This window comes from Tasmannia lanceolata, unplaced genomic scaffold, assembly GCF_043159265.1.
Source record: "Tasmannia lanceolata isolate RefF3 unplaced genomic scaffold, GAP_Taslan_0.1 ptg000019l, whole genome shotgun sequence".
NCBI classification, from domain to species: domain Eukaryota; kingdom Viridiplantae; phylum Streptophyta; class Magnoliopsida; order Canellales; family Winteraceae; genus Tasmannia; species Tasmannia lanceolata.
In genome coordinates this window covers 5,239,357-5,252,844 of record NW_027518696.1, presented here as the reverse complement: position 1 = coordinate 5,252,844, position 13,488 = coordinate 5,239,357, and the positions used below count along the sequence as shown (strand labels likewise).

General features: G+C 37.6%; 1 protein-coding gene across 1 annotated transcript; it reads right to left on the bottom strand.

The window, feature by feature from the left end:
• Window positions 1-662: 662 nt before the first annotated feature.
• On the bottom strand, window positions 663-2,587 carry LOC143852987 (UPF0481 protein At3g47200-like). Its single transcript, XM_077362675.1, has 2 exons — window positions 2,004-2,587; window positions 663-1,511 (listed from the first exon to the last, which is right to left on the bottom strand). Exons 1-2 carry the CDS (start codon window positions 2,565-2,567, stop codon window positions 807-809), a joined length of 1,269 nt encoding a protein of 422 aa, XP_077218790.1. The 5' UTR covers window positions 2,568-2,587; the 3' UTR covers window positions 663-806.
• Window positions 2,588-13,488: the final 10,901 nt, after the last annotated feature.

Here is a 13,488-nt window from a genome sequence, read left to right as displayed (position 1 = left end):
ATTCTTGTTTCACAAGATTTTAATTAGACAAATGATGAGGTTAAAATCCAAAACAACATTATTTTAAAGCCACAAGAAGACGAAGAATGTTCTTAAGTAAATGTGGAAATGAATTAAGGGTGGGGTGAGCAAAAGCTGATAAACAAAGAAAAAAAATTCCACTCAAAATGCAATTTATTTTTCTTTTTCTAGCCACTTTTCGCCCTCTCCTCACTTATGCTCTTTATAAGTTTCCCTCCAACATGCCTAACCATCTCTCACCACTCGACAGACTAATATTCCATGGAAAAAACTTCATGGTTGCCAAATATGGCATTGGATTTAGACATTTATATACCTCTACAACTTTTACACCCTTTCCATGTTAATCATTGAGAGAAATAAATAAATGTACATAAAACGATATATTCATAGAAAACTGTACTCAAGTTTTTTTTATCGAAAACTCTTAACTTTCAAAGTGAATGTTAAATCATTGTGGAAAATAAACAAATGTACATAAAAACTATATATTTATAGAAAAGTGTACTCAAAATTTTAACGAAAACTCGTTCCTCTTTCGAGTTAAATAGACTCGACCCACTTTCGAGCAATTTGAATTTTTTAGTTTTTGAACCATGATCACGACAGAGAATGGTATAGAAACCAAAGCAAAAGCAGCAAAAACTACTGGTAATATATCAAACATCTTACATCTTCCATGACAAATCATTGAAGGAAATATATCAAACAGCTTACATTTTCGATGACAAATTACTGAGAGGAGGAGAAAATGTAAAACAAATCATTAGAGGAGAAAATGTAAGTCAATGAGGATAGTAACCAAGGATCGAATATACAGTCTGACCTACAGTGAGGCCTAGAAGGAAAACTGCAGCCACAAGGGACAGAAGTGCCCAAGGGCTCCTGAAGTATGTGTGTATAAGGTTGGCTCTATACATGTTCCATTTCTTCCTGCAGTATTTGTTCACCTCTTTGTGCACCTCATCCAAACTACTCTCTGGGTCGAGTGTCACATCCTTTGAGAGCTGATTGAACAGCTTTGCCACAGCTTTGTCGCTCCCCACCGCGTTTTGGATGATCCCTTTCGAATGAAGGAGGCTAACATCTTTAGCCGAGTCTATGATATTGTCCATGAAGAAGACATAGGAAGTCACCTCATTGCCTGTGCCCACATGAAGTCGTTCGAAGGCCATGAGATTGAGGAATGTTGATTCTGTGGTGTCGTCCACCACCACAATGGGGAGGGTGAGGATGCCATGCTTAAATTTGATGTCCTTGAGGCTCTGGGTTTTGCTCTTCTTAAACCGGATTCCAGCTTCGTTAAGCTCGATTGCTGATCTGATTATCTCGCCGGTGCTTTCGTGAGCATGATTTTGCGATGTGGGAGATGGACCTTGAAGCATGCTCTTCCTAAACACGTCGAGAACGTGGAGGCACGGGCCGATGTTTGTGTCGAGGGTACTAGGGTTGCAAAACTTCAATATGAGCTTGTTTATGAACTCGTCGTTCTGCATGAAGTTAGGAAAATCATGGTGATTTTGAGGTTGCTTTGAAATTTGTTGTGTGGAGTACACAATTTACAAGCTTTTGATATTGATCTTCAAGGCAGCAATGAATTTTATTAAAAAATGTGGGGGGAGGGACCCTTGATTTGTAGGGTTGTCAAAAGGCCAGACTTGGATCCACCAATGTCCAAGTCAAGATCTGGTCGGATCCTGGTCGGAGAATTCCTCATATCCTACTGGATGTTTGGATCCGAGTCCATTTGGATTTGAACTGTTCTTAGGATTGCCCAGGATTCAACAACAAAATTAACATTATTATTATATTATCATTTCGAAAATCATATAATGTAACTACCAGCGGTGTCAACAGATCCTCCTATTTCCTCGACTGTATCTGTTCAGATTCCTTATTTGGATCCGACTGTGTGTTTCTCTGTGTTATTTGTATTAGTTTTCAATAAACCAAAAAAATAAAAATAAAAAATGAAATCTCACCTTAGGAGTTCCCTTTTCCACAGCTACCAACTTGTCTAGAACTAGAAGAGGAAGCTGGTTTTCCACCCTCAACATATCTCTCTTGATGTAAGGCATTTTATGGACCTTCCCATGAGAGCTAAAGATTGGGTCTTTAGACGCATAAGTGTTAGAAATTCCATTAGCTGTGTACAAGACTTCAAGCATAAAACACCCATCAAGCAACATCATCTTCAAGAATCTGTTCCGATCTTTCCATGCCTCTTCGAGATGTTCATATGAATCCATGAGTTCTTCCCCGACTTCCTCCAATGCCTTTACGTAATCTTCGATGGATTTGTTCGTTCTCTTCAGAAAGTGAAGGAGAGCTCTTTGTTTGTGTACTTCCATTTGTGTCAACTGCTCATTTTCATGGTGATAGGGTCCAAAAGAGACCACTTGAGGCTGATATGCCTTTGGGTTTAGCTCTGTGAGGCAACTGGGTACTCTGTAGATTGATTGCTTTTTCCAAATCTGTTCTTCTTGTAATGAATTTGTAAGCTGGAGTTTCTCCTTAACTTTGATTACCCAATTCTTCTCTTCCATTGTTTTAGCACTAAGTTCTGTAGAGAACCAAAACTAGAATGATAATTTGAGTTCCTTGTGTTGGTGTCTTTATGCCAATTGAGATTAAGAAAAAGGGAGTCATAAGCATCTCTGTTTGCTCAGATTTTTATTGCTTTACAGCTAAGTTGGAGATGTCATTTTCTTAGTCCTGATTAAAGGTCTTCCATGGCTTGATCTGATGTTATTGGGAAGAGTAAAAAAAGTGTAATTCAAAGGAAAAGAGGAAAAAAAGATTCAATAACAGGTCTTTAGTTGCAATGGGCCTCTGTGGGGTTCCATGGGAACGTGGAGAAATACTTATCTTCTCCTGAGAGAGATAACTTTTAGCAGATGTTAAGGTAGTCCTATCAGAATGATCTTTGTAGCCAACCAAAGCAACGGCCCAGATTACTGTACATATGTCACATGGAAAGGAATGGCATGGTAGCACAGGAGCTCTTAAACATATAAAACTCCAAAGGCAGATGTTGCCTTTTGAACTGTTCTTAGGATCGCCCAGGACCTCTCCTTCCTATTATTTTTTGCACATCATATATTCTTGAAAGCATACCACATGCTGCATCCTATGTTTGGTTGTCTTATTTGTGCCCCGTAGAGTATAGTCAAGTGGTCTCTTGGTAAAATAGTAGTGAAGTTGTCTTTAGGTAGTCTTCAAGTAAACTTCCCACTTTTGCTAGTAATTTGAAGCCCTTTAAGATGGATGCCAGTTAATTAGGCTGATCAGGTAAGTTGTCCCCTGGTACTTGTGTTGCTGTTTGAAAACCAAACACCCCTAGTAGCCGATGTAGCACCCTGAAATCAAGAATAATACCTAGTAAATCCGAGCTTTTAGCCAACCAAATTAACAGAGCCTAAAGAATCTTCCCTGGGATCGGTAGTTGTTTGAGAATCAAGATAGGAGTCCATTTACCATCGACCCTTATTAAGTTTTCTGCCATTAAAAGCTAAATTGTTAATTTTTGTGTTTCATTCCTTGTCTTTGCATGGGATGGCCGTTCGGGATGGGACCAATGAGTAGGTCGAATTATGAAAAGTACTACTAATTTTCAAAGGATAATTTCAATGAAGAAGGGTCAGATCTAACAAATGCAATTCAGATAAAGAATCAAAAGAACTATCAAATTTTTAAGGATTTTTAGGCAAAAAAATAATAGTACAAGGGTCTGGATGTGTGAACTGAAATGCAAAGAACTACTCCATCAAAGGATCGTCTATTAAGTCCACCTTCACAAATGAAGAAATTGGATGGCGCTGTAGGATTCTACGCGCTTTCTTAAACACATCTAGAGGGTGATTTTGATTCTGAATGAGATTTAAGGGGCCGTTTGGATATGCGGATTTTAGAATCCAGGTTTTTAGTTTGAAAACAATGTAAAAGAGGGTATGAATCAAGCTGCTGGATGCTGTCGTGGTAGCATTTCTTGGATTTCAAGCAAGAAAATCAAGTTTTAAAAATCTCTCCTACATCCTAAGATTTCTAAAACCTAGAAATCTCTTGCTGATGGAAAGAAGGGAGAGAAGTAAAAAATGAGTAAAAAACGACGGCCGGTCCTCTTCTTCTCTTGTCTCTAACCCTCTTTTACACTGTTTTCAAACTAAAAACCTGGATTCTAAAATCTGCGTATCCAAACGGCCCCACTTTCCATCCGCTCTTGAAGGGATTCATGAAATATACTCTCAACTAGTGTAATAAACCTAGCAGTCAGGGACTCCTCCTCCACCCCTGAACCCTGGGCAGGTGGCGCTCTCGAATAGATTGTGCATCGTTACTCCGTAAATCATTCCCAGAAAGAACACAAGACATCCATCACAACAATCTCAACATGGACAATACGAAACATATAATCGATGCTATTGATTGTGAACCTTTGGTTTCATTTTAGCCATCTATTTTCACGCCGTTGATTGGATGATAAGCATCCCCTAGGGCTTGAAATTTTGAGATCATGGGACATCGGGATGGTGGGACCATCGTCTAGTGAGGACTATAGATTGCACATGTATCTGTTCCTCATCTAGGATGATTGTCAAAATTTTGAAGTATTTTGTACTTTAAATTTCTGTGACAAAGTTTCAACGTCCATCAAAATCTGTCACACCAAAAAAATTCCGCCAACCAAACGGAGGTGCATTTACTTTTAATGAAACAGCCTATTTCTTTTAAGAGTACGGGTGTAAACGGGCTCGGCTCGGCTCGGCTCGTTAAGCTCAAAAGCTCGGCTCGGCTCGGTCAGGCTAGCAAGCTGCTCGCGAGCCTTACCGAGCTCGGGTTATATTAAGTTCACACCCCTAGTCTTCCCTGGACAGCCTATCTAGTGTAACACTATGGGGGGTGGTCCAAGTAACAAATGGGGTTCCAAAAATGAAGTGACATATTTTGCCTCCCCCTTTCACTCCCTAGACAACTCTTTTAGTATATATATATATGAGAAAACAGTTCCTACACATATGTGTAGATAAGTTATCTACACACTAGCTTAAAATACAGTGGGGGCCACATTATTTGGGTGATCCAAACCATTCATTTTTAAGGCCCTCACATAGATAGGGTGTCCACAAAAAATCAGATCCATAGGATCATCCTAACCATTCGAACTGTGGAGGCAAAAAATGGACTAATTTGTGAAGGTTTAAAGACATCCATTTTACCTTCACAAATCGTAGGGTTGGAATGATCCTATAGATCTGATTTTTTGTAGACACCCTATCTATGTGAGGGCCTTTAAAATGGATGGCTTGGATCACTCAAACAATGTGGGCCCCCACTGTATTTTAAGCTAGTGTGTAGAGAACTCTCTACACATATGTGTAGGAACCGTTCTCTCATATATATATATATATATATATATATATATATATATATATATATATATGTTAAATTCTTAACGAGCCTTAACGAGCCGAGCCTGGCCTAAATCGGGCTCGGCTCCTTAAGCTTAACGAGCATGGTGAGCCGGCTCGGCTCGGCTCGTTAAGGATTCGAGCCAAGCTTCCGAGCCCGAGCCAAAATTGACACCCTCTCTATTCAAGAGCGTGCATTTAATGAGAAGTAGCAAAAGTACAAGTTCTTTGCTGTTCATTTAATGAGAAGAAATTAATGTTGTATTTAATGAGATATTTAAAGCCTCTCAAAGTACTTCTGCGTAGCTCTCTTTTTATGACAAAGGAAATGTTTGGCTTTCTCAAGTGGGAGGGAGACCAAACAAGACAAATGGAAATAGGTAAAACTGTAGAACTGTTGTACAATTTCCCTTGTATCTATTGGCTTCAAGCGCCATTTTTTCTTAGGAGTTAAAGATAACTTGTATTAAGATTAAAAACTTATATTAAGAGTAAAAATAAGAGATTACAGATTCACGTCATTGCGGAGAGAGCCCCAAAGTAAAAAGAGTCCTTCAATGGCTTCAAACACCATTACAGGGCCAGGTTTCACACTTCTCTTTGTAGGGACTTTTTTCAATATATAATTTGAAGTGGGCTGGTACTGCCACACCTTGAAATGGTGTGGCAATTCACTTTAAACGGTGTGAATTATCCTACAAGGGGTGCGAATTTATCATCGCCCATAAAATATTATCGAAATAAAGTTGGGATCTTCAATACCAATAGGATCCAAATAAATCGGAAAGCCATTAGGTTTTTAAACTCATATAAATGTAAATCTAGTATTTCAGTGTAAATAGATTAACAAAGCCATTAGTGTCCCTAAGTATTTTATATAATAAGAGGTGGTTATTCAAACCCTATAAATTAACAAATGTAAATCTCTCCAAAGATATTTTTCTCTCTGTTATGTTTTCTTTGTATCTTTTGGATGGACCCTACCATTCAAAAAATAAATAAAAAATAAAATATTATAAATCATACTATAATGTGATTTTGACATATGATAGGCAAAGTGAGTCCTATCCATTGCGATTGGGTGGTCCTAGATCATTAGATATTAATTTTTAGAAATCTGTTTTGTAAAAATAAAAAGAGACGGGATCTTCTGTTATGACAAATGCACAAGAAAACAAGGGAGTGAGCTCGAATCAGTGCCAAATTCTCAAAATGCCTGTGGAAATGACCAAATTGTCGGTCATTTTCGCTTTCATCTCTATTTTCCAAACAAAGTTCCGTTTTGGAAGGGTTTTCGTTCTAACAATTAACCCTTGCATGCCCATGAGTAGCACATGTATATGATTAGCTCTTTTGATTTTGCGGGCAACATATGACTCAAACCCCTCACTATTAGGCCCACTATTGTCGAATGATCTCATCACCTGCCGATTCGGTGTGAAACCAAGACCATTTGTGTTGCCTCATGGTGTGCCACTAGCTCAACCATATTAGTCCAAACGTTAGTAATTTCTTGTTGTGATTTCATATTAAAATAAAAAACCGTATCATTATTTACCTAATATTTTTCTTACTTTAGTCTGTAGATATGATCCTTATATATATATATATTTTTACCCATAGTTTATCTAAGAACCTTGGCACATCTGAAAATTTATTGATAAATAACAGAAGTACAAGAGGGGGCAGTACCACCTCACCTCACCTCAGAACCAAAATAAAAGCAAATTACTTACGATGGATATTAGGGACGTCCAAAGATTCACATCTTAAGGTGCCCCTAGCCCTTCTAAGAAGGTCCTTTCATTGTCGGCATATATGATTTTCTTTTCTTTTACAGGAAAAATTAGGCAAAGAGTCGGTAACCTAGTTAGCTTCTTTGAATTGATGCGACACTTTAGATTGAAGCTCCTGCCAATAATATTTAATGGATCATTGGAGATCCTTCTTGTCAATGACGATATTGATCAAAATTTTACTGTCAGCGTCAAGTCAAATGTCAGATGGACTAACTACTTTGTAGTACCTTTAGCCCATCTAACATAATTCTAGTCTCTCCATGCATGTTAGTGCCAATGTGATCCTTAAATACTTTCTCTCAAAAGACGCTTCACTCTGTAGACCTAATTCTGTGTGTCTCGCACATGAAAATTAGGCAAATACATATGGATATGATAGTTCTTAGCTCCATCATTCAAGTTCTGTTTCAGAGAAAGATTACGTATCATGATACTTCCTGTTTCGTCGAGCGGTACTTTGATATCTGGTTTGATGGTTACTTGCGATAAAAATCCAGTATTTCAGTGTAAATAGAAAAATACATGCATCATTTTCACTTTTCTCATACTCATCCCAAACATAATCTGATTTTTTCTTACAAGTGCATCTACCAAATATTCCCGAATTTGAACTTTGTAACTACTTTATATATTCTCAACTCAACAAAGCTTTTGTCCCAAACTAGTTGGGGTCGGCTAAATGAATCCTTTAGAAAAATTTCATGAAGAAGAAATCTATCCGGCTCTAGTTGGGTTTTCTACGTGGATCATTTTCTTTCATTCTATCCTATCCAAGGTCATGTTCTCTAATATGTTCCTATCTATCAAGTCTTTCTTCACTGTTTCTACCCAAGTTGTTTTCGGTCTGCCCCTACCTCTTTTTACTCCATCAATTTGGCACGAGTTGTCTCTTCTCACCAGAGCATCCAAAGGCTTACGCTGGATATGTCCAAATCATCTTAAGCGGTGCTCTCTCATCTTCTCATCAATTGGTATCACCTCCACCTTTTTACGAATGTCCTCATTTTTAATTTTATCTAACATTGTGTGGCTCATTTAACTCAGCTTGTGTTTTTCACAACCTGTCCCAAGCCAGGATAAAGGAGGAGGGTTAGCATCAGGTTAGCAGCCGGCAGTAAACTTTGCTACTCTTCTATGAAACTACTTTATATATACCACCACAATTTGAAAATTTGAATTATTACCAAAGCTAAACTTTGTAATTACTATACATATACTAGATAATTCACTCTGTTACTACTGTAAATATGGAAGCATAATCCTCTCCCTCAGTCCCTCTTCTAAATGTGCATCCAAGCATACCTAATTCTTTCCTTATTTTATTTATGTATGTTTTTAGAACCCTATTAGGAAAATAATAATGAAGTTCTCTTAGAAAAATGATACAACAGACATACGACACTTATCCAAGCGAAGACAAGAAAAGTGAAAAGCACGTTAGGCCGAAACCACTTTCTGGCAAAATGACTAAAATGTTCCTATTATAAGGTCCATTTTTCAGTATCCAACTCTGACCTGACCAGAATCTTGTTGCCCAACTAATTAATACGATGCCTGAGGAGAGTGTCTCGAGAAAGGTTGTCCATTAACTATCGTTATTTTTTAATCAACTCTATTCCCCAAAATAGGTATATTGTTGTACTTACTTTCATCATTTATATTAGGAAATTTGGTCAAGTGGTACCTCAACAGAACCCTTGAATTTCAAACTTGTGGAGGGGTTCCATTTTGCTTTTACTACAAGGTTTTTGACTGAAGTACCATTCCACCCTCAAAATACACATTAAGCCATAAAAAATGGATAAAAAAGTGTTTCCTTCTTTTTCTACCGGCCATTCTTTTTCCCCAATCTCCATTAACGCCTGGAACAAAAATAAGAAGAAAAAGGTGAGTTTTATTTTTGTCCTCTTAGGATTTGTGCTTGTAACCCCTAATCTCTCATTTAATGTGTTTGATAACTCTGTCTTTTAACTCCATTTCATCTCTTGGTCACCCCATTTTCATATGTGATACCCCCATTTTCCTTGACCTGGTAACCCCTTCCAGGCCCAACAGACATGAACCGAAAATTTTTCAGTTGTAATAACCCCATTTCATCTCTTGGTCACCCAATTTTCATATGTGATACCCCATTTTCCTTGACTTAGTAACCCCTTCTAGGCCCAACAGACATGAATCGAAAATTTTCTAAGTGTGATAACCCTATTTTATCTTTGGTTACCCCATTTTCATATGTGATACCCCTATTTTTCTCGACTTGGTAACCCCTTCCAGGTAAAAGAGGGTTGTAAGCCTGTAATATTTTTAAAATAAACAAAACCGCTTGAGGGGTATTTAGGTAAAAAAAATGTCAGGAAAAGTAAAATGGACCCATTTCACAAATTTGAAATGTGGGGGTACCGTTTCACTATTTCCGCTATTTTTTGGACCATTTTGACCAAATTTCCTATATATATATATATATACACACACCTTTACCTTTCTCTTTCTCTCTCTCTCTCTCTCTCTCTCTCTCTCTCTCTCTCTGTTTTTTTTTTTTTTTTTTTCATTTATCATCAGCCAACAGAAATGAGTTCTGTCACACAAATCTCAACATGTGATAGCTGATGAGAATCCTAACCTTCAAACCAACGATTCAAAAACGAATATTATACCCGTGTCTACAGCTTAGGAGCAAAAGTCCATTGATTAGACACTTAATACCATCCAACAATCATGATTTATTAGGCCCTGGTTGTTTTGGATTTTGAGATCTGACTGATTATTGGATTCTAAACTACATTTTAAATTTGAGTCCAATAATCAGTTTTGGACTCACAATTGGGTCTCAAAATCCAAAACAAAGAGATTGTGAGTCCAAAACTGATTATTTGACCCAAATTTACGTTTAATTTTAGTCCATTAATCAGTTTTGGACTTACAATTGGTTCTCAAAAACCAAAACAAACTGTCAGTTTTCAAAATGCACAATGAATAGGGTGTGTTTAGTTTTGAGTCCAAATGCCCTTTTGTTTTGGATTTTGAGAAGTTATAGTGAGAGTCCAAAACTGATTATTAGAATCAATTATGTGTTTAAGAACTTTAAGTAATTTTCGGAGCGAGATTCAGTAGTCAACAATCAACCCAAGTTGGTGGGCCGCCATAGTATACATGAAAGAAATTTCTATGGCCCCTATTGAATCCGTCATCAAGTGGGGCCCATTCTAATGTAAACCTTAGGTTATTATACGATGCATGTGCATATTTCTTAAGGAAAATTATTAGCTGTCAAAAGTACAAGTGGGGGGCCATTTTTTAATGATCTAGGCCATTTCTTTCCTAGGCTTTGTCAATTGTCATGGATCAAAATCTGCCTCTATTTTGGCCAATAAATGGATGATGAGAAAAAAAATACAACCTCTGTATTTATTAAGATAGTATCTAGAGATTGAAGGGTTAGAAATGTCCAATGATCTATATTTAAAGGGCAAAAGTCTATTAATTGGATGGTTAGGATCACTCAGTTCTCTCATAAGTCCAACTGCATAGATGGTCCGGATCAATGGCGGAGCCAGGATTTATACATAAGGGGTGCAGGTTATACATAAGTGGGGCAGGCTTCAAATTTTGAAGGGGATGGGCCCAATTGAGTTGGGCATATTAAGGAGTTTGGCCAAACTCAAGAGGGGCAGCTGCCCCCCTTATGGTACATGTAGCTCCACCCCTGGTCCGGATCATCAGTCCAAGGCAAGCTGTCTCCTTTTAATAATTTAGATAGCATTGCGGACCTTACCTTTCCTTTTTTCTTTTGTCTTTCTTTCCATGTTTCCAAATAATGGTAGTAAGGGTTACTGAACAGTAAGATTACATTGAGAATTGATTTTCTAAGCACGATCAAGTCATGACACTAAAACCCGGTTCGTTTTGGAATTTGAGAATTGATTTTGAGTCCAAAGTGTTTAATGAGCTCAAATGACCTTCATTTTAAGTTCAATAATCAGCTTTGGGGTAAAAAATCAATTCTCAAAATCCAGAACGAACATGGCCAGGGGCAGAGGCACATAGTCTGAGGGGGGCCATGGCCCCCCATCAATATATTGCTTATGTAGCTTACCCTTTAGACCTTTTTGAAGAAGGTTCTGTTACTAACATGTTTACTTCCATTGTGGGTAATGTATTTGGGTTCAAAGCTGGATCATGTCGATTTTTTTTAATCTCTATATGTGCAATTCCTTCTGAACCAGATCTCATATCCAATTAGTCCCATCCTCCCCTGACCCTTTACCTGGAACAGCCAATCAATCAAAACAAAAAGGATCACCCTAAGATGATCATCTCATGGCTATTGAGAACGAATCAAATCAAATGGTTCTATTTCTCAATCTTTCTGACTTGCTCCTACGAAACCAAGGTCGAAAAGATTGAAAAAGCCCAGAGACGAGGAAGGGCGTAGCAAGCGACGAAATACTTCGGGGAGTTGAAAATAAGCATAGATCCGGAGATTCCTGTATGACGAAAGTGCTAACTATGTATATGACGTCGAAAATAGACCGATTTGCTATCACCCCTCAATTAGAATTAGCAAAAGCAATGTCCCCTTGCATAATATGGATTCCAAACATTCATGATCTGTATGTGAATGAGTCACATTCATGCATTTACGGTCCATGTGACTGTATTGATACTACTGAAAGGTGTTCTATTTGCACGTAGCTCATGTTTGATACCTGATAAAGCAAATCTTGGTTTTCGTTTCCCTTGTGACGGACCTGGAACTTGCAAAATCCTTTTTGAGGGTATTGAAAAATCCATTTTATTACAAAAATTTAGTAAGCTGGCCCCCACAATGACCAATGCATGCATTGTGTAATTAATCTCTCCCCCCAAGTGTCAATTCCTGGCTCCGCCACTGAACATGGCCTAATCAACTCTAATTAGATTGGAAATGAATGAGAGGAACATCCAAAGCTATTAAAAAATGACGTCATGTGATTCTATAATAAAGCATGCTATCAACGAATGAGCGATTTGAATAAAGCCCAGATTGGTTTGGATTTCAGAACCGATTGTGACTCCAAGACTGATTATTAGAATCAAAATTAAACTAAGGGCCCGTTTGGAGGCAGAGAAGAATCTGATTTGGATTTCTCACATTTGCAGCCCTTTTTGCATTGTAATTTGGATTCGGATCAAATACTTGGATTTCCAATTCAGCAGCTGATAGTGAAAAAGATCAGATTTCCAAATAAGCTGTGCAAATAAGAAATTGGAAATCCACAGATGTGGCAGTTTCCTTCACCCTCTTGGCTCCTCAACCTCTCCCCTCCAACAGGAAGTACCCCCTTCGCTGTCTCTCTCTCCCTCAACATGAGCTGCCAGATCTATTCATTTTGTGTTCAAAACTCAATTCCAAATCCAAAAACAATGTAGCGTGGTATCCAAATGGGCCAAGGCTCTGTTTGTTCTAGATTTTGAGAACCGATTGTGAGGTCAAAACTGATTATTGGACTCAAGTAATCAGTTTTGGACACAATCGGTTCTCAAAATCCAGAACAAACATAAGTGATCCTTACTTTCCCTCAAACTAATGGAACTACAATTGAATTTTGAAGCTACATGGACGTTCTTATCAATAATCTACCATCCACATCCATAGAATTGTTAAAAAAAAAAAAAACAGACAAAAATTCCATTCCCCATTAACATTATTTAGGCCTTCGACCACAAATTTGTCTGCTATTTTTTATCCAAAGCTCTTTGACAGAAAAAATATCCTTCCATTGTTTTGAATTAGAGGATTTTTTAATTCATCAGAGACCCAAGACGAACTGCCAAATATATTGATAGTTGAATTTGTGGATTTCCTTTCCATCATATTCAGTTAGTTATGTTTAACATTTTGATCTGATGAAGCTGCTCTAACTATAACTGTATAACTGACGATTATGCATTTGCTTTCAGCCTAAAGATTTTTCAGTAATCCAATAGGGATTTAGTTCTCAATTCTCCCTCCTTGGGCCCTGTTTGGATTGCAAGAAAAATATCTCTGACCGAAATTTTTTCTTGGGATTTTTTTTCATTTTCACAATTTAGAGGGAAATGATATGATTATAGTTAATTTAGATGAATCCATAACTTGGAGGCCCCTCTGACTAAAAATTGAATGGGTTGGTTCAAGTTACATCTGCTCATGAGTAAGAAAATACGAAGTTTTTCAAATATTTTTCCTTTTCAAACTTTTTTCAGAAGATTCTTGTGATCCAGACATGGCCTCAGTTATG

Coding starts and splice junctions, on each gene's coding strand:
- LOC143852987 (XM_077362675.1), bottom strand. CDS start 2,567: ATGGAAGAGAAGAATTGGGTAATCAAAGTTAAGGAGAAACTCCAGCTT. Junction 1,512..2,003: donor TGGAAAAGGGAACTCCTAAG/GTGAGATTTCAT, acceptor AACTTCATGCAG/AACGACGAGTTCATAAACAA.